The 26671-nt window shown below is 36.7% G+C and overlaps 1 protein-coding gene across 1 annotated transcript in view; it reads left to right on the top strand.

Annotated features, from left to right (window-relative positions):
- The window catches only part of LOC116509121 (potassium channel subfamily T member 2-like), a 63000-nt gene that overhangs the window by 18266 nt on the left and 18063 nt on the right, over positions 1 to 26671 (top strand). Inside the window, 5 exon segments of the mRNA XM_032218093.1 lie at positions 391 to 555; positions 1147 to 1283; positions 10521 to 10584; positions 17746 to 17854; positions 25616 to 25724. Of these exon segments, the coding sequence (XP_032073984.1) occupies positions 391 to 555; positions 1147 to 1283; positions 10521 to 10584; positions 17746 to 17854; positions 25616 to 25724 (584 nt within the window).

Below are 26671 nucleotides of genomic sequence, written 5' to 3'. Positions count from 1 at the left end.
CTACACTCCACTAAGTAGAAAGTACAGTATATGTGATATGGTAATACACATTAATATTCAAGCGTGTTGTGTATTGCTAGGTTATTCTTCTTTGTTCACTTATTATATATCTATATGTGAGATATTGCCATGATCCAAACTAAATTAAATTGCAACAAACAAATATCTAGACCAGAGATGGGGAACAATGGGCCCTTTATGACTTGTGGACTTCAATTCCTAGAATTCCTGAGCTGAGCATGGCTGGCTCAGGAATTCTGAGAGTTGGAAGTCTACAGGTCATAAAGGGCCCATTGTTCCCCATCTCTGGTCTAGACAATTGGACTACATGGTTTCTTACTCGTTGACTTCTTGAGGCTATACCTCATCTTGAAATTTATTTTATTGCAGTTTGAGCAGCTGGCTTATTTGTGGATGGAAAGACAAAAATCAGGTGGAAATTATAGCCGACACAGAGCTCAGACAGAGAAACATGTTGTTTTGTGTGTCAGTTCTCTTAAGATTGACCTCCTTATGGATTTTCTAAATGAATTCTATGCTCATCCTAGACTCCAGGTAAGTCAAGCAGATCAGCATTTATCTCAATTCAGCCAGAAATATTCTCATTTGTTAACAATTTTATTTCACATACAAATGAAATCTTAGCAGTGTTATGGGTCACAGACCTATATATCTGTTAAATTTAAGTTATTCTAAAATTTTAAAAAGGCCTATAAAACATCCAGGACTTCCTTTTACTAGATTTATGTTGTTTCGTCAAATTCTGAGCCTTTTTTAATGATTAATGAGATCTATGTAGTAGCCACCAAAGCTGACGTTTTCTGCTGTTAAACATAGATTCCTTTTCAGCGTGCGTAATGCTTTAACATTTGTTGTCAAAGGAAGTGATTTCAACTCATCTCTGCATGAGACTAAGCATTACATGTTGATATGTAGCAAAGCAACTTTGGCATTGATAAAATAATTATTGAAATAAATAGGAACATTTTTCTTCTTTAGAAATGTGAAAAAATAAATTATCCTTCAACTATTCTTCTCTCAACTAAGTTTTTCCAAGATAAATTTTAAATGGAAAACATCCATGAAATATACCCATGTAATATTTCTTCTAGTTCTTTTTGATTCTTACAAAATGCATTTTTATAGGACTACTATGTGGTTATATTGTGTCCCACTGAGATGGATGTTCAGGTTCGAAGAGTGCTTCAAATTCCCATGTGGTCCCAAAGGGTCATCTACTTGCAAGGTTCAGCACTGAAGGATCAAGATCTCCTGAGAGCAAAGTAGGTACCAAACAATGGGTAAACCTCTTAAAATAATATATTGGTTACTTATGATTGTACCATAAAACTAATTCACTAAAAAACTCTTTTAGTGATAACCCAGAGAACATTTGTTACAAATGTAAACTGCCCAGGGTCACAGAGGGTGATGAACAGTCCTTAAATTTAACAGATAAATGAAGAAATAATGCTAAACAGATATTTAATTAAAGACATTACTTTGTGTGCTTTTTATCCGTTGTGTTCTTCCTTCCAACTGTTTTGGAAATTTACTTCTGAACTGAATTGATCAATGCTCATATAAGTCTGTCTCCAAGGCTTCAAGCTGTATTTTTATTAAAAGTTTATACCTTCTTTGAAACTCCTTGGGGCAGGCATTCATTAAAGTTTCACTATGTTGTTTTCCTTAATTGAAGCCCATTTTGTGCACCAAGGCTTTTTGTCATAACGAAGAAGAGTCTCGATATAAGCTAGTCATTCAGTATCTTTTTTTCAATATGGACTCTAACTTCCTGTCCATTCTCTGACCGGGCTAAATTTAAAATATTTGAGTCGCTATGGGACCATGATATGCAGTATGGGCGGATTTGGTTCATAGATTTCTCATTTTACTTTGTTTGTTTTATTTATATCTCCCTCCTTGATTACTTTCATTAAAAAATGGAGGCACAAATGTATTTAATATTTTTTCCTGCTCCTATTTTATTTTATTTATTTGTTACATTTATGTGCTGCCCATCTCATCTATTTTCCCCACGACAGCAACCCTTTGAGGTGATTTATATGCTGCTAGAGAACATGACTGGCCCAAAATCACCCAGCCAGCTTTTATGCCTGGTACCTTAACCCTTAGACCAAACGGGCCCTTTTTCATGTTAATCTCTATTAACCATGAAGTTATATTTTGATTTTAAGGAATTCTTAAAACCTATATGAAAGACTAAGATGCAGATGGATTAAGCATTTCCATCATTTCATTTCCTTTTAATCTCCAGTCATTTTTAGCTTTAACTACACCAGGGGTGTCAAACTCACAGCCTCACATCCCTGAACTGCGCTATTTGATTTTAACAATAGCCTACCCACTGCTTTAATCTTTATTAATGATTTTAAAAAGAAATCATTGAATAACAAAGGTAGGAACCCATTTGAAGCCAAACTAGCATTGCAATAACTTTTGTTTTTACCATGTTAAGTATTATTTTATAATTTGTATAACTTAATTCTTATGACTTCCAGGATTTCCAAGTTTAGGAGCTGCAAAATTTCCCGTGGTGCAATCTTCTATATTTTACTCTGCAGTAACTTTCAGTGAAATTTATTCCTAAATATATAGTTGTGAGATTGCAGCGGTTTGAATATATGGGAGTAATACATAATCATTTTGCATAATTAGTTCTTATAAAATAGATGTTTTCCTATTAAGAATGAATATTTATTTATTTATAAAACCTGTTTGATTCCCAACACTTAATGATTCTTGATTAAGAATCTTGTTTTTAAAAATGTTATAGAAAATAATATAGAAATACAAATTTTCAAAGGAAATAATACAGGTAGTCCTGAATTTTCAACTATTCATTAGGGACCATTTTAAGTTACAATGACACTGAAAAATGTGACTTACGACCATTTTTCACACTTATTACTGTTGCAACGTCCCCATGGTCACATGATCAAAATTTGAGTGCATGGCAACTAGCATGTATTTTTGACAATTACACTGTTCTGGGATCATGTGATCACCATTTGTCATCTTCTCAGCCGACTTCCAACAAGCAATGGCGGAAGCCAGATTCATTTATAACTACATGATTTACTTAGCAGCTTCAGTAATTCACTTAACAACTGTGACAAAAAAAATATCATAAAATGGAACAAAACACATTTAACTGCCTTGCTTAGCAATGGAAATTTTGGGCTGAATTGTGGTTGCAGGTCGAGGGCTACCTGTATTATATGTCATTGAATGAATAGATCGTTAAAAAAATTAAAAACATTTCCAATTTTAAATATGAATTAGGGTATCTGTCCATGCCTGTTTAGTAGTGATTGCGATAATTACTTATTTTCAATCACTAATAAACACAATGGATTGATACCCTATTTTGCTCAAAAGAATCTTGTGATTTTCTCTGAATTAGATGGTAAATGTGAATTTCTATAAAACTGTTATTTAAACATACCTGCACTATTATTTGGCCTTAGTAAATTCAAAGCAGAGCAACCATTAAAATGTTTATTTATCCTTACAAGTTATGTAATTGAATGTACTTTTATCATTTTTAAACAGTACGGGAAGCAGTTTAATAGACCATTTTTAAGAAACACAGAATAAATGTAGGAATTTAATAGACCATATTGTAAGAAATGTAGTAGTAGTTGCTAAGCAGCAATGGGCTTTTCTCTTTTTATAATGAGCATCTTATAATCACATTCCCTCCTAATAAGCCTTCTGGTAAATGAAGTGTTTAGTATGTTCTGGCTATATTAACTAAAAAAATAAAACTCTGAGCTTTTTTTTGTTCCTCAGCATCTCAGTTTTTATACTCTTCAATAACCCCCGTGAAAAACAAGATATATAGTTTTTTGTAGTTTTGTAGTTTTGTAGTTTTATTAGAATTTGTAGGCCGCCCTTTTCCCTGAGGGGACTCAGGGCGGCTCACATAAAACTGGGAAGGGGGGAACACAAACATCAAGATAGAAGACATGTAATAAAATGGTAGGCAACATACATTCATCATTCGGGAGGGGTAACTATCCTTATCCCCAGGCCTGACGGGCGAGCCAGTTCTTCAAGGCTATGCGGAAGGCTTGGACGGTGGTGAGGGTACGAATCTCCACGGGGAGCTCGTTCCAAAGGGCCGGGGCTACTGCTGAGAAGGCCCTCCTCCTTGTGATTGCCAGCCGACACTGGCTGGCCGATGGTATAAGGGACTCAAGTTCATATTTTGTTAAAAGAACACCATGATCATTTTAAATCATATAGTTCAAGTAGTGGAGGTAATTTCATGTTTGATAATTCCATAGAAAAGAGAAATAAAAAGGCAGAGAGCTGCTTCAGATTCAACATAACTGAGCTGGGGGAAATGCCGTTAACTTTGCTTCTATAGGTGTGATAACTTTTTGCTTTATATTGTAATGAGGGGATAACTGGTAGATGAAACAAGGTAGGATAACCCCTCAGTCTGCAAGATTTCCAAAATTGTCTGTCCCTGAGGTATCTGTCCGAGGTATGTTCCACACCCCCTCTACTAAACAGCCTTATCTGGGGGACCCTAGAATACACGTCTTTTCCACAGCAGCGCCTATCCAATAGCCTCAAGCCTTAAGATGGGAGATGCATCTTCTTAGTCTTTTGAAAAGCTACGAAGTCTTGACTCATCCTCCTCTAATTCAGGACTGTCAAACTCACTTCATCACAGGGATGTCATGTGACATTTTGGAACTTTCCTCCCTTCGCTAAACCGGGTGGGGGCGGGCGGGGCTAGCACATGACGCACCCAGCCCGTGGGCCGCAAGTTCGTCAGCCCTGCTCTAGTTGCTGGGCTAGCATTGGGTTTGAACCCAGCACATCTGTATTTTGAGATTGGATTATTATGGCTCCTTGGCAAGAGTGTCATGGTTGTTTTTTTCTAAAATGGAGCAACTTTTTAAATATATATTTGTAGTTATTTTTTAGTTATTAGCTAGCCAGGGTCAATGTGTATGAGATGGTTGGCATATAAATCTTATGAAGCTTGGATATGTACCTTTTTGCAGTCAGCAAGTTACTAACTTAATGTAGTGCCATAAAAACCACTTCTAAAAGCTTTTAGAAACGAGACTGACATGGAAGATTATCAGAAGCTTTGCTGAAATTGAGAGTTTATATTCACAGCATTTATTTTGTCCAGTAAAGAAATTACCTTGTCAAAGAAGGAAATAAGGTCTGTCTCATGCTATATATTTTTGATGAAGCTATGCTGACTTTCAACCATCACAAAATTGGCTTCAAGACAGTTATAAGTGGCCTGTTTTATTATCTGCTCTAACGTCTTTCCAGGTATTGATGGTGTGGCTCATTGGTCTATAATTCGTGGGATTGTTTCTCTTGAGTACACTTCAAAAAATATGTCCCCTTGCATCTCTCCAGTTTTCCAGAGCTACTCAAAGATTGTTGAAAGAGGTCTTTAGGGTTAGGGTTGGATCACTTCTTACTCCAAATGGACAAATCTTAACAGATGATCACAAGAAAACAGATGTTTTTACATTCAAAGGATATAAAATCTTGAGTAGCATACACTGGGATTAAATATAATAAAGGAAGATACAATTCAGTAAGGATGTAAAGGGTCTTTTAGTTAATTTAAATGTCTTTAAATCCCCTGGTCCTTCTGAGAAATACCCCGGAACATTAAAGAAATGAGACAGAGATGACTTGTGAAAACACTTTAAGACCAGGAAACACAAGATGTGAGAAAGAAGCTAATCCTGACTTGTCCCTAAATCATTAAGAGTTTAAGATGGAAGGAGAGGAAAAACTCAGACTTTCAAGATTCTGTTCAAATTGATCAATGTCAATAAAATATTCACCAGGTCTACCTTGAGGGGATAACAACATCTCCTAAATTTTCTTCATCATTGATATTGTTTAAAATTGCACTATTCTTAACTTCATTTTATTTAAGAAATCCCAGCTGGTTGCAGCAGCATCTTTGGCTTTAAGTATTTCTCCCTATGACGTTTTCTTTAATATTTATTTTAGTTTACTCAAATTGTTCTTCTGTTATCCATGGTTTGTTTTTTACTAGGCCTTTTGTTTTTTTTAAAAAAAAAACCCTAACAACACGGTTACTTGCACCCAGAGTTCTTTCAGATTTAATATCTTCAGTCAGCTCCTCTTATTAGTAAAAACCAAATCCAAGGTAGCAGGTGCTCTGTTTACTTAAGTCCTTTGAAGGAGAAAATTATTGCCAATACAATCAAATATTCTGAGTTGTTTATGGCAAAATTAGTCTCCCAATAAATGACAGGATAGTTGAAGTATCCGCATCACAGCTGTTTTGGGTTTTTATTTTTGAGGATTCATTTATCTGTTTTAATAATGTCTTCTGATTTGTTTGGTGGTCTGTAGTAAATTATTAACAAGTGAGTTCTTCTGTTACATCACTCTTCCATCAGATCAATGGAGTTCTGCTCCTAGAGGTTAATATATGAATCTGTGACAACTTTTCCTGTGCTGCCCTTTGCTTTGAAGCTAGCTGTATCCATTAAAAATGTATTCCACTGCTGGAACTCATCCCACTATGTTTCTATAATCCCTATTTTGTTATACTTGCCTTGACACCATGATCCATCTCATTTTGCCTGTTACCCATTTTGTGTGCAATATATAGAATCATTTAAGGTAAAGGGTTAGACTTCCCGTGTTCAGTCCCCTTTTTCTTTAATGCCTTTATTTCCTTTATTTCTTGGTTAAACTAGTAATTTCTAGAACCTTTGCCTTGCTCCATTATTCAGTCCATTATTTACCAATTCACTACTTGCCAATTGTCCTGAAACTCCTACCCATTGTATTGTAGTTTAAATAAATAAAAAGCATTTGGATGTCTGTAAGGGCCCTAAATATAGCTCTGAGTAAAGAGCTGGTACAGAACACAGTGAGAAGGCTGGTAAATGTGCTTTCCATAATTCTTCATTGAAACAACCAGAGACAGCTCATGTACCAAGTTCAAATGATAATAAATAATTTTAAAGTTTGTTGTAGTGTAGAATTAAGCATTTGTAAATCAGTTTAAATCTGGTTTATGTCTGTGTTGTTAAGATGTGATAGATACAGGGGGTCGACAGGAAGTTCTCCAGCTGGACAAATGTGGGGGCTCTTAAGAGTCTCGCACAGTGGTGGGTTTCAAAAAAAATTTGGAACCTCTTCTGTAGGTGACCTGCTTTGTGGGAGTGGCTTGCCGGCCATGTGACTGGGTGGGAGTGGCTTTGCAGTCCTGTCACTGGATGGGAGTGGCTTGGCAGTCATATGACCAGGTGGGAGTGGCCCCCAGTGTCACTGAATTATTCGCCCCAATGGATGATCTACAAAAAGATATTAAAAAGGAAATTTATTATTTTGTTTACTTACTACTTAAATAAGATTAAAATAAGTACACAGAACAATAAAGGAGCTACTTACAGAAGGAAGATGACTGTCCTTGCCAGTCTTCAATATCACTGACTCGAATGAATGGCCTGCACAAAGAAGAGGCACAGAGAGGAAGACTTTCATTGCATGCACTGCATCAGGATGAAACCAGCACGCAAAATAATAGAAAAGGAAGATTACTGTCCTTTTGTGTGTTGAAGTCACCCATTGACCACTCTGCTCCAATGAATGGCCTGCACAAAGAGACACAGAAAGGAAGACTTTAATTGCTTGAACTACTATATTAAGGATGAAACAAGCACACAAAGCAATAAAACAGCTACTTACACATAGGAAAGATGACTGTCCTAGCGGTCACATTCTGTTGCCTCTGTTAAATAATGCTAACTGCAGAAGAAATAAAACAATATTGGACTCGATTGTGGTTGTAAGCTGAGGACTACACTACAGGTAACAGAAGGGACCTCTGTTTTCACCCAACAATGTACAGTCTTTTCAGGAAGGATGTCCCACAACAAACAGGAAAGATATAGTTTTTCATCTAAGAAGTTAGATCAAGAATGAATGTCATAGGTAGATTCACAGTGCAATACAGATTTCTTTTTCTGAAATTTATTCCTCAGTTAAAAAAACAGGAATATATGAATTCGGTTCAGTACTTAGGACAGACCAAGTAGCTATTCAAGAGTTAGTGGTGTCATGATTAGAAGCAATGGTAAAGCAAGATATGGGTTTAAAACCAGTAATATTTGGTTGGGCATTTCAAAGGGAATACAATACATATTTAATTTTACACATGTTAACAGTTGCTGGAATTGTGTTTGCACAACAGTGGAAAAACAAAGATATAAAATGAATAAATATTAGAATGTGCAGGAATGAATAAATTGACAATTAAAATCAAGAAGGCTTCGAATACTTTTTCACATGGGATTTATTTTATCAATTGCTAAGTAACAGAAACAGAAATTAGAAATCTAAAAGTTTGAAAGAAAACACCAATTAAGTAAGGAAAGGTCACTAAAATGTATATGGAAATATTATTAGTACTTGATCATTATTAATGTGTAGATAACTGCGGGACATTACACACCCACACACCCACACTATGACAGTGCCAGGAAAACACCCAAACATAACAATTTCCCCCCCAAAAGACTGCAGATGAAACCAGGTTTTTTCCTTAACCCTAAGGACAGGAAAGACAAAGCCACTGGAATAAAAACCATCAAGGCATTGTGGGAAATTATAAAAGACAGCGCCAGGAAGCTCACAGAACCAGCAACCACTTCACAATTACCTAAACAACCAGGTATCACATAGAAACACAAAATCTGGCAAAGCTGCCTTGCACCAACTTGGCCTGCCCATAGAAAAGCAGCCACTTTGAGACACATAAACCATGCACCAACCTGCACACTTAAAAGCAACATATTGCATCACAAATAAAACATTTGCAAAAAGGAATAACATTTCTTGTAATAAACATTCTATAAACAATAAATGAATATAAAATCCCTAAAAATAATTTAAAAAAAGATATTCTATAAATAATAAAAAATCCTTAAAAACAATTTAAAAATATTCTATACACGATAAATTAAAATAAAACCATGTAAAATATTCTATACACAATAAATTAAAAAAACAATTTAAAAATATTCTATCCACAATACTTTTATTGTGGATAGAATATTTTTAAATTGTTTATTTTAATTTATTGTTGATAGAATCTTTTTTAAAATAGTCTAAGACAATTTAAAAAAGATTCCACACACAATGATTTAAAATAAAACCATTTTAAAGTTTTCCACACACAATGATTTAAAATAAAATCATTTTAAAGTATTCCACACACAATAATTTAAAATAAAACCAATTAAAGTATTCCACACACAATAAATTAAAATAAAACCAGTTAAAAGTATTCCACACACAATAAATTAAAATAAGCCATTTTTAAGAATTCTATACTCAATATTTTTAAATAAAACGATTTTAAAAATCTATACACAATACATTTAAAAGTATTGAGTATAGAATTCTTTAAAATGGTTTATTTTAATTTATTGTTAATAGAATCTTTTTTTAAATAGGGGCAAAACAAAGGGAGAGAAACCGATGGAAATAAGAAGCAGACAAAAAACTTCCATCAGTCTTGGCAGTGGTATAGGGAAAACTGTAAAAAGAGATGTCCCAACAAATGGGGGGGGGGGAAGGCAGACAAAAGTGGTTTTGAAGGTTGTTAGTGGCATAAGGAAAATTGAAGTAGGAGGCTATGCCCCAACAAAGAGAAATATAAAGTACTTTTGTGAGGGTGGCCTGGGGAAAATTGATGGGAGTGGAAGTGTTAAAACAAAGAAAAGGAGGAAGACAGGAACAGAGCAGTGGGACAAAAGACTTACTAGGAAGTCTTAGCTAGTCTTACCTAGCTTTTTTTAAAACTGACTTTACACATATTTCTTATGTGACATTGCATATACACACACATACAAATCTTGCTTTCATCTCTCAAAATCTGAAATGCTGTTACATACATTACAAACTTAGTTGATGGAATCCACAGTCTGATATGCAGAATAAGTGCATTTAAAATTGATATATTCTGGTTGACAAAAATACCATTGCAGAGAATGGGCACAATTTTGCTTCCTTTTTTTTAGCTGATGCACATGGTCTAATATAGGAATTTTACTCTGATTTAGACTGAGAAAAATACAGGTGTATAATTTATGTTTATATTTGATGCCTTATTTTTCTATTTATGGGATGTAGGTTGACTCAGCCTTCCATCCTTCTGAGGTTGGTAAAATGAGGACCCAGATTGTTGGGGGCAATATGCTGACTCTGTAAAAACCACTTAGAGAGGGCTGTAAAGCACTGTGAAGTTGTATATAAATCTAAGTGCTATGTATTTTTAACAGAAGTATATATTTGATTTAATATGATTTACTTTCTCTTTAAAAAGTAGGGGGAGGGAGATTTTAATTTGGCCTAAAGTTTACATTTAAAGCAAGTACTTATTTAAACTATCTTTAGACGTTCCCTGGGCATGTTAAAAACAGTTTCCTAAACATTTCCCTAAACTTTCTGATTTTTAGAATGGATAATGCGGAGGCCTGTTTTATTTTAAGCAGCCGTTGTGAAGTGGACAGAACTGCAGCGGTACGTTTCAAATACATCTATATATGCTTTTACATTTTTATATGTGTTTTTAATATTTTTATAGTTAAGTTAATGGGTCAGAAATAAAAGAGGTGATTGCTATGAGTTGACATTCATTAAATAGCAAATAATCAATCAATGTAGAATTATGTGGGATTTTTTGAGCTGGATAAAAATATTAATATGTTTATATATGCTGTTGAGTCTTCTATATATATGAAGACATATATTATTAAAATGTATATTAAGTCCTCTTAAAATATGATAAATGAAGCTATTTTACTATCTTGACTTCATATAGTCAATTTTAAAATAAAATGATTAGAATAGTAATTGCTCCCTTATAAGCAGACTATTTTTAAAACTAGACTTCCGAGTTTAATACTCTCACATTGTGAAACAGTTCCATCAAAGGCAGTAGAATAGCTAAATCACTCAGGGAAGATCCAAGTAATAGTCATTACTTATCCTTATTCTAAGTTCTATTCTAAGTCTTCCCCATTTTTTTTAATCTTTAGGAAATAGTTTATATGTCTATTGAGCCAGAAAAATCATATATATATACATACATACATATATATATATATATATATATATATATATATATATATATATATATATATATATATATATATATATGTTATATTTATGCTGATAAATAAATAAAGGGAGACTAGTATAGATCTATTTCAAGCTATTTAGCTCTCATCAGCTAGCCACACCCTTACTGGGAATCGAACCTGTGCTCTATTGCCTCTAAGGCAGATGTGTTAACCATTGAGCTACAGGGCTCGACTCCTTATCAGCGAGGCCAGGGTGAAAGGTATATATTTAAAGTCACAACCCCTGGTATGCCTAAATATGGGAGGAAGGTCACACTTCCACTCTCTGTCTTCGGCTCGTCACAAGAGACCATCCAGACAGAAACCCAATATTTTTTACTGTTGCCTTTTTATTACATTTGTTATATTTTATTACATTTGTTATATAGCTCAATGGTTAACACATCTGCCTTAGAGGCAATAGAGCACAGGTTCGATTCCCAGTAAGGGTGTGGCTAGCTGATGAGAGCTAAATAGCTTGAAATAGATCTATACTAGTCTCCCTTTATTTATTTATCAGCATAAATATAACAAATGTAATAAAAAGGCAACAGTAAAAAATATTGGGTTTCTGTCTGGATGGTCTCTTGTGACGAGCCGAAGACAGAGAGTGGAAGTGTGACCTTCCTCCCATATTTGGGCATACCAGGGGTTGTGACTTTATATATATATATATATATATATATATATATATATATATATATATGTGTGTGTGTGTGTGTGTGTGTGTGTGTGTGTGTGTGTGTGTGTGTGTGTGTGTGTGTGTGTTTTTAATCATTTGAATTTTATTATAAACTAGCTTGAGATTTTTAAAAAGAAGTGGAGGTTAAATGTTATAAATGGACAACAACAAAATTCAAGTGGCATAATTTAAAATAGAGTCGCCTTATATAGATCAGATCTTAACATATATTCTGACCTGCATAATAACACATTCTAGTGTTTTCTGTAGTATAAACAACTATTAATAGCAAGACTTAAGAAGTTTCTTAGGCTGGTCCTACCATTAGGACAAGTTTCATTTCAACCTGATCTTGTAAAGTTTACGCCGGGGGTGTCAAACCCGTGTCGTCATGGCATCATCATATGACATATCGGGACTTTCCCCCTTTTCTCTAAACCAGGCGGGGGCAGGGCCACCACGATGCATCCGGCTCGTGGGCTGCTCTACTCAAAGCATTTCTGTGGCCCAGAATCAAACTCTGGAAATGACGGCCTTAATGCCAATTTCATTAGAATTGGTGTTAGTTTCGGTAATGTTTAGGGAATTCCGAATGTTCTGCTTGCTTACCCCATTTCACATTCTGCTGGTTAGGTTCGGTTTACAAATTCATCTATCTCTAGATTTCTGGCAACATGGTTGCTTGGTAGAGCCGAGGTGGCGCAGTGGGTAGAGTGCAGTACTGCAGGCCACTTCAGCTGACTGCTAGTTCAGCAGTTCAGCAGTTCTAATCTCACCGGCTCAGGGTTGACTCAGCCTTCCATCCTTCCGAGGTGGGTGAAATGAGGACCCGGATTGTTGTTGGGGGCGATATGCTGACTCTCTGTAAACCGCTTAGAGAGGGCTGAAAGCCCTATGAAGCGGTATATAAGTCTAACTGTTATTGCTATTGCTATTGCTATTGGTAGGAAATGTTTGTTCTTATAAATCATTGCATATTCCAAATCATGTCTAATGTTCAGAATTTGGGAGGAATGAATGACTGCTTTTTATTCTGCTTATCCTGATACGTACCTACATTTACCTACATTACACATGCAGTAAAAAAAATGCAACATTAAAATGTTTTGCCATTCTTTCCACAAGATTGAAGCCATCATACTGAAATTGCAAGCAACGCTTAATTTGTTGGGCACCATAGCTACCACATTCCTATGTTATTATTTAAGTACTATTATTTTGCTGTTTGGGGGCAATCTTTATGAAACTCTCTGGACTTTCTGATCGGAATCAGATAGAGAAAAGAACTGAGATGTATTTCACAATTCTGCTTGACTTGAATTTCATACATTACTGAGTGACATGAAGGAGGAGCTCCAGGTCAATGTTCTTGTCCATTTTACCCTCAGTAATATGTGTATGGTTTATGTCCCAGTGATAATTATTGGAGGAGTTGGGTAATTTTACCTAGGAAGGAAGACTGGCTTATACCACGTTTGTCAAAAGAATAATTGTAAGGCCAGATTTTGCTGTATCACTGGAGCCAAATATCATTTTTGCAACTTTTTTTCTCCCCTATAACCAGTGCCTATGGGGAAGGGCCTTGTCGTGGCGGCACTGCTTATACTAACGCTTCCCCCTTTTTATGGTATTAATCAAATTTATATAGTCACCCGTATCACCAAAGGCAACTTTATGTGGTGTACAACAATGTCGTAAAATATGTCACTTCTGCACTTCTGTCCAGGAAATGAAACTTCAGCTAAATTGCTGGTCATAAATTATGTCTTTCTTTTGATTCTTCTGAGTCTCACTTGATTGCACACTGAAAAAATAAACCAAAAGGAAAAGTTGTGGTTGCAGAAAACTCCATGCTGATTGAAACCTATTTGTTCCCACTATTTGGAAAGAAATAAAAGTATTAGTGATAAAATGACACTATATGGATGTAATAGCACTGATAACCGAGCCAAAGCATAAGGGTCACAGTAGATTTATCATATTGTTGTGATTTGCTTTCTAATCTACCAAAGCCCTGTATATAAAATCTTTCATCAACTGCACTGTTGTTTAACTGCTGCTTTTGGCTGTTCTCCCATTTGATTGCTATTAGTTTTATATCTATCATTTTTTGCTTTTATTACTTTACCATAATCTATCCTGACAGTTTTATTGAAGGGGAGCATGAACATTCATGTTTTAAATAACTCATTTAGTTCTCCACAATAACATGTCTAAATTCTCAGTGTTTTTCCTACATCAAGAGGCTAGGTGTTAGAATTTAGGCTATATGAAAACAGTGGCAGTGATGGTGGCAACAATGATGATGTTGATGATTTAAACAAAATAACAAAGCTATATTTACATAATATGTATTCTGCTAATCAGAAACACAGAGAGGACTAGGTAGAAATTTTGCAGATACATATGACTATAATTTCAAAGAGAATGGTTGTATTTCCAGTTTATTTCCAAATTATGTATAGTGAGAATTATCCTATCATAAAAAGTAAATCAAATAATTTTCAAAGAGGTAACTATTAATCATTTAGAGGAATAAAGAGAGAGATTTGTGAAATCTTAAACACTAATTTTATTATTGCATATATTTTCATGCATCATCTACTCATCATCTGATGAACTGAATAAATGCGTATGAGAAAGATTTTATAACTTACAGTTTGGGATGGTTGATGAGATTTGGGAATGCTCTATTTTTACAATAAGGCATTTTTGTTTCCTGAAAAAAGAAATCATTTCATTTAGGACTAACTATCTTCAACTTCTCTCTCCTCCCGAAAGCAACATCAGTAATAATTCATTGATTAACTTGACTGAAATAAGGCCAACTTCTTTGTAACATTTTTAAAGTTCCCTTTAAAACAGAATTATTCAAAATGCATCAAGAGCATAAATGAAGTATACAGAATTGATTCATCCTTGTGTTTGAAGATCTTTTAATCTACCAAGCTATTTTGGTTCCAGGATTTTATTTACAATATAATTTTGTACCACTGATATTAACAAATGAATAAAAAACACAGAAAATTGAAAATTAGCTAAATAGGAATCTTAGATATTACCCAATCAAGATTGTTTTATAAAAGTAAAGTTTAATATGTAGTTTTATGCCATATAATACTATTTATAAAGTTATTGGGATAGCTGTTTTCTAGCCAATCAAATTGTTGGTCCATGTATATTGCAGACAATCTGCAGATTTTCAATATTTCAGGAGAAATACTCACTGGATATTAATCCAGTAAAGGTCTGTATGACTGAAAGTGTAATTATTTTTCCTGAACATTCAGAAATTAGGTCAGCTCTGTATTGTCATGGAGAACCACAAATTTCTCCAGACACGTTGTCTGGAAAGAATTCCCGCTTCAATCAATTAGAATAAAATGACATTAATGTCTACTTTCACAGGAGTCTGTCCATATAAGCTGTGATTAGATAGCTTAAAAATCAAACACTTTGATTTTTTAGCAACTGTACTTTAGCTTGATTTATTTATCATAATCTTCAGGCTATCAGGCAAACGGTATAAAGTAGGGAAGTAAGATTAGTAAGATGCAGGGTCTTAAGCTTCGAACAATAGAAAAGCTACAGAAGTAAATCAGTCCCAACATAACACTATATTGGTAGTAAGTATCTCTTTGTAGATCAGTTGTTCTCAATATTATGTGAGGATGTCAACAAGAAATGCTCTGGAGAAGTTCAAAGTCAGCTGTCACAGAGACTTGTCAATGTTCAATTTCAAGCATGATTTATTGAAGCTCAGCAAGGAAATTACAATATAAACCCCACCTGCTAAAACTGTTTTGAAAACATCCCCCTCTGATTGTTTATTATTCTTTAGTATTCTCAGCTGAGAACAGAAATTTACCAATCAATAGAATTCATGTTAATTTCTTGCTTGATGAGTTCAAAAACCAGGTTTTTGAAACTTAGCCATGCTATTCTGCTTTTAATTCTAAGCCAAAATACTTCATCTTACTTCTGTTGAAATAATGCCTTTAATTTAAAGATATTAATTGTCTTTAACTTTTCAAATGAATTTTTCTGTCTTTATCAGACCAGATATAAGCCTTTCTTATCTGCTGACATCACACAAATGAATTATGCTATTCTCTTTCTCTCTTTTCTTACCCAAGCAACTTTATGACTAGACAATCCATTTCATTTCCTAGCATCATTAGTTTTTGTAAATTATTCTGTCTTGTATTTTTCAGAAGACAATTAAAAATATAAAAAGTCTGATACAGAGCTCAAAGGAACAATGTCGTAGAATTTAGAAGCATTATTAAAAGGAACATTTTAATGTGCTGAATTTTTGTGATTTTCTAATAGAACTTTTCAGTCAAGCTCTTTATGTTTGTTAAGAGCAACTGGTTGTAAAGTACTGAAATGAAAGTGAAGATCTTTAAAAAATAAAATAAAATGAATTAATTGATCTATTATTCTGTTGATAATTCTTCCAACAATTTCCATTTATGTATATTTGCATGCGTGAAAATTTTCTGTTAAAACTGTTTTGATTCCAAATACTTAACAATCTGCTTTCCTTATGCATGTACATATAAATATCTCTCCCTCTCTCTCCCCCAAACAGTAATCTTTCTCACAGGTCAACTGCTTAATTATACCTATTTATTCTTCTGTGCTTTGTTTATGTAAATTTGTAGTAACTAGTTCTTAAGGTCAGTGTTATAAGACTAAGCATTCTGAATGAGTAGCAGAAAAAAACTCTCTTCCTTTTTGTCCCCAAAAATTACCTATGCTGGAGATGTATTTCCTTAGCTTATAATCACGTATTAAAAAACATTCCACAAAGGAATGTTTCCTTGCACATGAAGAAATATTCTGAGGTTTTCAAATGGGTAGGGTAGGGTAGGGTGGGATTGGATGGGATAGGTCGGGACAGGACAGGACAGGACAGGACAGGACAATAGAGTTTGGGAGCAAGCATTTGATTTCTCACTTTCATTGGATGTAACAATGCTGTTTATTATATGTAGAAATTGCAGAAAATATCGGTCAGATGCCTGCTTCATATATGGTTTTGTCACTGCTATTGGGATTCCTATTTGTATGAAATTTGTGTAACTTGTAATGCAGTCCAATTTCTCTTCAAAGAAGACGTCATAATAAAACATTAATACGTTGAGATAGTCTCAAAGGTGCTTTTTCTGCTTTTTCTTTGAAGATGTTTTGCTTCTCATCAAAACTGCTGAAGAAGAAGCTTCTTGGATGAGAAGCAAAACGTCTTCAGAGGAAAAAGCAGAAAGCCCAGTTGCCTCTTGAAAAAAGCACCTTTGGGGCGACCGGGACCTCCTGGATGACTGGGAATCTCCACGGACGTTTGGCTATAGTGTAGTTTTATGCAATGGGATCTACAAGCCAGTGGCTCCCAGTTCAAATCGTGTACTATCTAAAAGTGCCCATGTAGAAATGGTAATGTTCAAAATGCATTGTATAAGTTAAATAGATATAAGAAAGGAAAATGTGCATGGGTAAGATATCCCATTCTGAAATTGATTTGGAAACCTTCATGATCTACCTGAGTTCCAGAAGCTCAGACTGTAAGTCATATTAAAGTCATTTAAGGGAAAATCTGGTCTGAATCATTTTGTGTTATTTTTAACAGCAGTATTTACTTATGAATTCTGCTATAATTGGCACAAAACTATGGGATATTCTTATGTTTGAAAAATAGTTCAAAGTATAGAAGCTGAAAGACTTCTTTCTTGAAAAAGCATGTGTCAAATAAAGGAACCTTTTTTGCATTTTTAATAGCACATTGTCAGCTATACATGAGCATTTATATTCATTAATATAGTCAATTTTGTATCTTGTCTTAAACCTTCTGATGTGCTGTTTTATGTTTTATTCTAGGACCATCAAACCATTTTAAGAGCTTGGGCAGTTAAAGATTTTGCTCCAAATTGCCCATTGTACGTTCAGATACTGAAGCCTGAAAATAAGTTTCATATTAAATTTGCAGGTAGGTCTGATACCTTTTTGGTTCTTGTTGAGATGTAGAGTTGGATAATTCTTTCTGTTCTGATGAATGACATTTAATGTTTTCTGCAACATTCAGGGCAATTGTGTCCCACAAGAATTAATTTATTCCCTGGCATCCTTAGATCACTCTACTCAAACTCAAACGAACAAAATCACCAAATCTTATAGTGCATTTTGTTTTGTTTTAATTCAAAGTTACCCTTAAACCCACCCAAATATACCTGTTTTGGCTTGCTTTTGTTTTTGTACTTTTGCTTTGCTCTCTTTAAGGCCCCACAAATGGCTGGAAGCTGATTATTAGAATCAGTAATTTCTATTGGCTGAAATCCTGGCTCATTTGAAGATACTCCAAAAAGAGGACGCCCATCAGAAATGAAGAAGCAGGACCCCAACCCAGCCAGATCACCAGGGCAAAGTTATGCCAGGCAGAAGGTGGTTTTTAAGCATTTCTAACTCAGAAAATCCAGGGAGAGGATCCAAAGAAGCATCTTCCCCTTTCTCTGCTGCAGGAAGCTTGGATTTATTACAAAAAATATCAACTTGCCAAATATCACCTCAGCTGGGGGTTTGCCATTTTAGGTTTTTAGAACAAAGTTGCAGGTAACCAATTTCACGTTTCTTTGGAAAATGCAGATTAGACAGATGAGAAACAGAATTTTGAAGTATAAAGTTGCATCCTTAAATGTCCGTTGTCTTCACTATATAACTTTTGTTTTTGGCATTGGATTTGCATGCCTTATTAGCTCTACAAATGTCTCCCGGAATTCACGCACAATTATGAAAATGATGATTGAGATTGATTGATCGAATTTATATAGCCACCAATCTCACAAATGACTCTGGGCAGTGCAGGCAATGCAGGGGTGCGTTCCGGCAGGCACTACTGCCGGTTCGCTCTTGTGCGTGCTGCGCACATGCACTTGATGTGTGCATTGTCAGTGCAATAAAAACAAGATGGCGGCATTGATGTTGCTGGTTCAGGGGCGTGCAGGCTTGGGTCACTGCCGGTTCCAGCAAACCAGGTCACCAAACCACTGCCCGTTCGGCCGAACTGGGGGGAACCCACCATTGATGCAATAATAATGACCAAAACTATGGGGGAGTAAATGTTGAACATAACAAACAACGCAACTATTTAAATGGACTCCATGATTCCAGGAAGCCTGATGGCAAACCCAAGTCTGAATGCCCTTCTAAGAAGGGTTGGCCACTCTAACTTTAGGTGGAATGACATAAATACTCGACTTGGTTTTGTTTTGTTTTCTCATTCATTCAATTTGTCCCATTGTGTTCAGAGCAACACACATACGTCCACATCAACAAGCCTTCAAACAGGCTCACTTAACTTTCTTCCTCAATACTTGGGAACAGAAGGAAAGCCAAGTTATTAATGCAGCACAAAAACCATAATGGTCAGAAAAATCTGGTTCTTGGTGTTGCACAGAGCAGATAAAGCAAAAGACACATTTCCTGGTTCCCATCAAATGACATTATTTAATCAAGGGGTCTAAAATAATGCCAACTTTGCCTGAACTCGTGGGACAAGCAGAAATAATTGAAGACCGGAAATTCTGCAAATAATTCAGCCCTGGGCCATGAAAGGTTTTATATATGGCAAGAATGTATATGGCAATTGCGTCCAGAAAACTATTGACAATGTAGAGCAGTGCTCCTTATCCTGAGAAAGAGATAATGTAACAAGAACATTGGGTTGACCAGAGGTCGAAGAATATAACTGATTATCATCGGTGCATGGATGATATCTGACTCTGTGGAGTTGGATGACCTCACTGAATGCACAGCAACCTTTTTAAGATCAGATGGGACCACCTGCTCTTGGAGGATGAATTTGCAACTGCCTGAACAATGTGAATCTCACATTGTTTCTTTCAAAGTCTTGACTGAACAGGAGGTTCGTGACTGAAATAAAACCAAGTTCCACCAACAAGAAATGCAGTGATAAAGTTGCATGTAGAACATGCCAGTTAGAATGCAGATAGGTGCTCACATAATTAAATAATCATTTCAGCAAAGCAAGAAAATGCATGTTTTGTAGTGGGGGGGGGGGGAACTAGCTATAAACGAATGATTTCCCACTTGTATAGAAACATATTTTTATTCAGTTAGTACAAAAACACCTACAGTAACTCTATAATGCCATGATACAGTCCATGGAAACTTTATGATTTAATGTAAGCCTTCGAAAGAACTTTATTGTTATAATTAACCAATTTATCATATGATTTTATGATTAATATTACTAAAATAGTTAGAAAAAATAATTGATAAATCATCAATACACTTACAAGATAATTTGGATTTCTCCAAGCACAGTTTGAAAACTATTGTTCTATCATATTCCAAGTAGTTTTCTTTTTTCCCATTCGAAATCCCTAAGTGCTTCTTTTGTTGTCCTTGTAGTGTTGACATTTAGTTTTCATTTTCTGCACCTGACCCAAACTGTGAAGTCTTTTGTATATTGAATGATTCAATATATTAATGTTCTGATATTTACTCAAGATTAACAAAAGCGAAGTAGCTTTATGTGTACCATATATAGCTGGAATGCATTTTCTACAATATTGTCTCTAATATTTTGTTGAGTTGAAACTCCTCTGCATGTATTAGATTGTAGTCCTGCAAGCCATTTTTATGAGCAAATAAAAGAGGAAGTTTGGTCTTTCTCCAAGAACACGGGGGCTCCAGCTTCATAATAACCTGTGCTCAAAACCTATCAAACACCCACAGTGTTTAATTAAAAGATTTCAAAATGAAATATAAATGAAAGAATATGCCTCAATAAAACGATTGGACATTAGTTTTCTTGTGCTTGTATCTTAGATACCTCTAAACTTCAAGAAAGGTATAATTTACAATGGGAAAACATACAAAACATATAATGGCATATATTTTTAGATTTTTCTAGTCAACAAGACCACTGGAAGACCCACTAACTGAGGTAGAAGACCAGGCGATACTATTGTGTTCTACCACCTACCATATGAACAAGCCCCTGGGATGCAATGGCCAGAGGGTTGGTCACCCAACCCTTTGCCTAACTTTGGGACACTTGAAAGTGGGGAGTTAGAATTGACAACTAATGGCGGAGGATAGCTTGCACAATTACTCATCATATAATCATCATCTTAGTTGACGAGCCCTGCTTTTTTCCCCCCTCTAAGGGGTCCCTGGTGCTCTCTAAGCTTGGTTGTTTCCTTGCAAACATCTCCTTACCCAAACTAGGTAACATCACGTGTGCTAATAAGGACTGGGGTTTGCTTTCAGTTTATATTCTAGAGACGTGCCTATCAATGTTGATGCGGGTGATCTTAGCGTTTCTTTGGTTCAACTGCTTACTGTTAGCTTGTTTAGAAGCTCCTTGATTCAGGTATTCTTTACTTGATTTTTGGTCTGATGTTAATCTTGATCAAGTAAAAAATTATCTAACTAAAGCAATATCCTATCTTGAGAGCCCATAGACTGCAAAGAATACAGAGCTGAATGAGCTGTGCTTAAGAGACCTTTTGTAATGAGGATTTAATTTTGATCAGCCCAGCTTCTCTTAGCCAGGTATTCTGGGGCATAGCAAGCACATAAAAGCAATTTGAGAAGTGACTATAATCCACTAGGATAATACAAGATGCAGCTTGTGTCTTTTTATTTCCCGTGCACAGATTTTAAACAATAACTTAACAGAAAACAGAAAATAAAAGCATTGACCTTTTTTCCTTAACTTAAAAAGTAAAATTTATGTCTGAAATATGCTACAGCCAAATAAATATTGTCCAGAGTATATATCGTATTATTTTAAGATGAATGGTTTATGACTTCCAGCTTAAGGAAAAGCCAAATCTGTTTGCCCTCTTGCCCCTGCTTCCCCTCATCCATTATGTTCTCATTTGGTACTCTTTCTGTAGATCCTTCTGGAAATCAGCACCCTTTCTACATTACAAATTCTCAGCTTGATTCAGCAACTTCTTGCAAATGTGCCCTTTAAGATTAAGATTTTCAGAAATGCCTGCCAGAGGTCATCGATCAGTGTTACCAAAGCAGTTTCTGTGCTATACCCAGGCCTGAAACCAGACTGAAAGGAATCCAGATAATCCGCTTCATTCAAGGTCCGTCGGAGTTGAAGCGCCACCACCTTCTCAACAACCTTCCCCAAAAAAGGAAGGTTGGAGACAGAACGGTAGTTTTTCAAGATGGCTGGATCCAGGGAAGGCTTCTTGAGGAGGGGTCTCACCACCGCTTCCTTTAGTGGTTGTGGGAAAGATCCCTCCTGCAAAGAAGCGTTGGTAATCGCCTGGAGCCAGCTGCGTGTCACCTCCCTGCTGGTCGAAACCAGCCAGGAGGGGCACGGGTCCAGTAAACAGGTGGCTCATCGCTCCCATGGCCTTGTCCACTTCCTCAGGGGTGACAAATTCGAACTCATCCCGGGAAATCCGACTTAGACTTACCCTTGACATCTCGGCTGGTATTGCCCAAGCAGAGTCAAGGTCTGTCCAAAACTGAGTGATTTTATCCGACAGAAACTGAACAAATTCCTCAGCTCTTCCCTGCAGGGGTTCCCCCACCCCCTCACCTTTCAGGAGGGAGCGGGTCACCCTGAACAGGGCTGCTGGGCGGGATTCCGCGGCCACAATAAGAGCGGAAAAATGCCTGCATTTTGCCGCCCGTATCACCACTAGATAAGTCCTAATGAAGGCTCTTAGTAGTGTTCGATCAGATTCAGAGTTACTAGTCCTCCAACATCGCTCTAGGCGTCTCTTTTGGCACTTCATCTCCCAGAGTTCCTCGGTGAACTAAGGTGCCCTCCTGGATCCACTGCCGCGGAGAGGCCTCAAAGGCGCAATCCGATCCAGTGCTTCAGTCTCCGCAACATTCCAGGCAGCGACTAAGGATTCGGTCGGGTTGTGGGCAAGGGAGTCAGGTATCTCTCCAAGCTCCCTCTGAAATCCCATCGGGTCCATCAGGTGCCTGGGGCGGAACCACTTAATCGGTTCCACCTCCCTGCAGTGGGGGAGTAGTGTCCTGAAGTCAAGCCTCAGCAAGGAGTGATCTGACCATGACAAGGGCGAGGTCTTTATTCCCCTTAATTCCAGATCACGTCTCCACTGCCCCGAGAGAAATACGAGTTCGAGTGTGTGTCCTGCTCTGTGAGTTGGGTCCTGAACTACTTGGTCAAGTCCATGGTTGTCATGGAAGCCATGAACTCCTGTGCCCCTTCAGAGTGTTCGCCAAGAGACAGTAGATTAAAGGCCCCCAGCACCATTAGCCTGGGGAACTCCACCGCCAACCTGGCTACTGCCTCTAGCAGCACAGGCAGGGCTGTCGTGACGCAGCTGGGAGGTAGGTACATCAAGAACAAGCCCACTTGAACCCCTAGGTCCAACTTCAAGAGAAGAGACTCACACTCCACAATCTCCGGGGCAGGGCTCCCGCGGGGAACTAATGACTCCCGGACAACCACTGCTACTCCCCCACCACTTCTCTAGTGTTGTGGTTGGTGGAGCACCTGGAACCCATCTGGGCACATTTCTGAGAGGGGTACTTTTCCCTCTTGGCCCAGCCAGGTTTCAGTTATACATGCCAGGTCTGCCCCCTCGTCTAATATTAAGTCCCGGATGAGGGGAGCCTTATTCATAACAGACCTGGCATTTAGCAGCAGCAACCTGAGACCAGGGCCCTGATCTCCTCTGCCACCAGGTTCTTGAGGTGAGCCTGAAGGGCCGGAACAAGGAATCGCTGTAATGTAGCAAGTCCTTCTTCCCTGGTAATGACTAGCCGTACAGCTCCCGTCATATCTGCCCCTCCCAGCCGTAATCGAGATGCTCCGACCCTCTCCCCCCCCATACACCTCCCCTCCCATGGCCCCCTTTCTTCCCGGCAGGCCACACACACCATTCACTCTGGGGCGAGGGGCAAATTCGGGCCCCCATCCACTTCTGCTTCTGCATTCAGTGGAGGGGGCTCCAGCTCGCACCCCCAGACCTATCATGTTCACTCAACAAACATTCTGCACTGACGCACCCCACAGTAGACGTTAAAAATACAGTACAGTAAAAAATAGTTAAATTAATTAAATTAAAAGTGGGCGCATTCACCATAACAGTGTTATGAGGGAGCTTCAGAAACCTATAGGCAATGAAATGTTACCTTTTTGTTGTTTTTATGCTTAAGCTTTCCTTTTATTTTTAAATATTGCCTTGGCCAATGAAATAATATTGAGAAAGGAATTGTTCTGGTTCTGATTACAATTGCTAAAAGGTTTAGGATCATGGCAAATAACCAGTGACTAGGTGGCCACTGCTTCTACTATTGCAAGAATTGGTGTATATGTATCTGCTTGCCTACCTGACAAGCCACATCTTTTCCTCTATCCTGTTTCAATTCACATATGCATCATTTGGGGATTTATTGTTAGTTTTAAAGCAGTTAAATTACGTAGATAGTTAGAAAGAGAGAGGGAGATTCCTCTTCCTCAGATTTCCTTTCAGTCCATTTAGAGTTTAAAGGGATATTTATCTTCCCCCGATGCACTCCTGGTTTATTTCACATTCACTGGCTCACACGTCATATCGGGCTAAGTCCCTGGTTCATGTCGTAAAGAGCTGCAAACCAAGCGGAGGAGATTCTGGGTATTTTATGTTGGTACTCCCCCACCCCCCAGTCTCTCCATTAGACTCTGAGCAATATCTGATTGCTGATGGCCATGATGGAGGGAGAACTTCTTAGACCCCTGGATGATTTCCCAATTTCTGAGCAACATCTGAGTATGCTCAGAATGATACTAAAAAACCACTGGAGTTCTGCGTGTCTCTTTATTAGCCATTTCTACGTCTGCATTGTTTAGAGTGAGTCATCCTTTTTTCCTTATATTCTACCTTCAACGCTTCTGTCAAGGCCTGTCTCACTTGGTGCACATCCTACGATGTTGCTGGCTACCAACTATCAACCTGGCTGGATCAAATAGAACTCATTGACTTTGAAACTGCACATCTCATTCAACATAGCAACAGTACTTAGATTATATGCCGCCCATTTACAGCACTTTCTGGGCAGTTTATAATGTGAGTATATTGCTCCCAACAATCTGGGTCATCATTTTGCTGACCTCGGAAGGATGGAAGGCTGAGTCAACCTTGAGCCCCATCAGGATTGAACTCTGGACTATGAACATCGTTTGCTGCAATACTGCATTCTAACCACCGTGCCTCCAAATCTCCTCAGATGCTGCTTTTTCAAATAAATCTGAAAACTTCAGAAGAGTGTATTGAGGTTTTACACATTCACATCTTCACTTAAGCTTAACAATGTCTTTTTTGTGTTGGTTTGTATCTGTTCCTATAGAAATGTTTCTGGTGTGTGTGAAATGCAAAGAAGGCCATATGTTAGCTTGATTGTTTTGTTTAAATTCCAGGATGTTGTCGTTTTTTAAATAGCTTTTGCTTAGCTTTTAAACCATATCAGACTACTGTCTTTTCCTGGGAATACATTCTAGAAGTGGAACATCATTGCTAGGAAGACATTTTACCCTAATTGCCATCTAGTACACAAAAATAAGGGAGGTATAATCCACGTTATGATACCTTTGTTTTCCACACCTTTCTGTTCTTTTTCCATAGAATTTGTAAAACAGCAAATGAACTCGCAGGCCAGTTTTAGTCTCCAGGATGCAAGCTGACAATTCAAATAAACAAATAAAAGTTGTTTTCTTCTTCTTCCTCCTCCTCCTCTGCAGATCATGTTGTATGTGAAGAGGAATTCAAATATGCAATGTTGGCTTTGAACTGTATTTGCCCAGCTACATCAACACTTATCACTTTATTGGTTCATACTTCAAGAGGGCAGTAAGTATAACATTTCTCTCAATGGATGGAGTGAACGTGTGAAAGTGACTGTTATGTTGATTATTGCTTGAACAGGAAAAACTGTACATTGATTCTATCTATGATTTAAAAGTGGCCCTTGTCCACTGATTCACAGTGTTTTGTGCTTTCTGCTCTTGTAATCATAACAAACACAGGTGATTACCAGTAGTTACAGGAAATAAAGTATAGCACTTTATTAGGAAAGATTAGGTTAATAATTTTCAGAGTTTAGAGATTACTTTCTCCTGTGTGCTCTTTCCCAGTCTCTAAGATTCTAGACTTTGCCTTGTATTCTTTCTTCTGAAGGATAGATAGTATAGCTTTCCTCTATTGGAACCCAATGTAGTTTTTGAAATCTTTACTCCATTTCACATGGTTATTATGGAATAAAAGATTCCTAAACTGGCTAGCAATGGAGAAAAAAATCTGCATTGCATTCACTTAAATAGTATTTAATCTAGCTTTAAGTAAATGCATTTATCTATACACCCAGTTAAATAGATAGTATTAAAATTGGCTATTGGCTGTGGTAAAAAAAAATAAACATAATAAAAGCTACTTTGTATTTATTTTTTAAAAAATATTCAGAAGGTTGGTATATAAATAATAGAGATAATCTCTTCTTGAAGATACTAAAATCAACATGTGATATCACATGTATCCTAAAGATAGTTAAAGTCAAGAAGAGAGATTTACTCCAGGAAAGTGAATACTGAAGAGAAATTTATCTTATTATATAAATGGTCCCCCTTCAAATCTATTAACTGTACTTGCAAAATGATGTTATTTTTTACAAATCTCTAATATCACAGCCATTTTCTCAAAATTGTTTTTTTTTCTCCAATCAAAGCAGGCGATGTAGGTTTTCTTAAATTATAATCTGAAAAAATTGACTGCTGTTCATGAAATCCCCTAAACCTCTAATT

Source organism: Thamnophis elegans, chromosome 5, assembly GCF_009769535.1.
Source record: "Thamnophis elegans isolate rThaEle1 chromosome 5, rThaEle1.pri, whole genome shotgun sequence".
NCBI lineage: Eukaryota > Metazoa > Chordata > Lepidosauria > Squamata > Colubridae > Thamnophis > Thamnophis elegans.
This window is presented reverse-complemented; position numbering and strand designations above follow the sequence as displayed.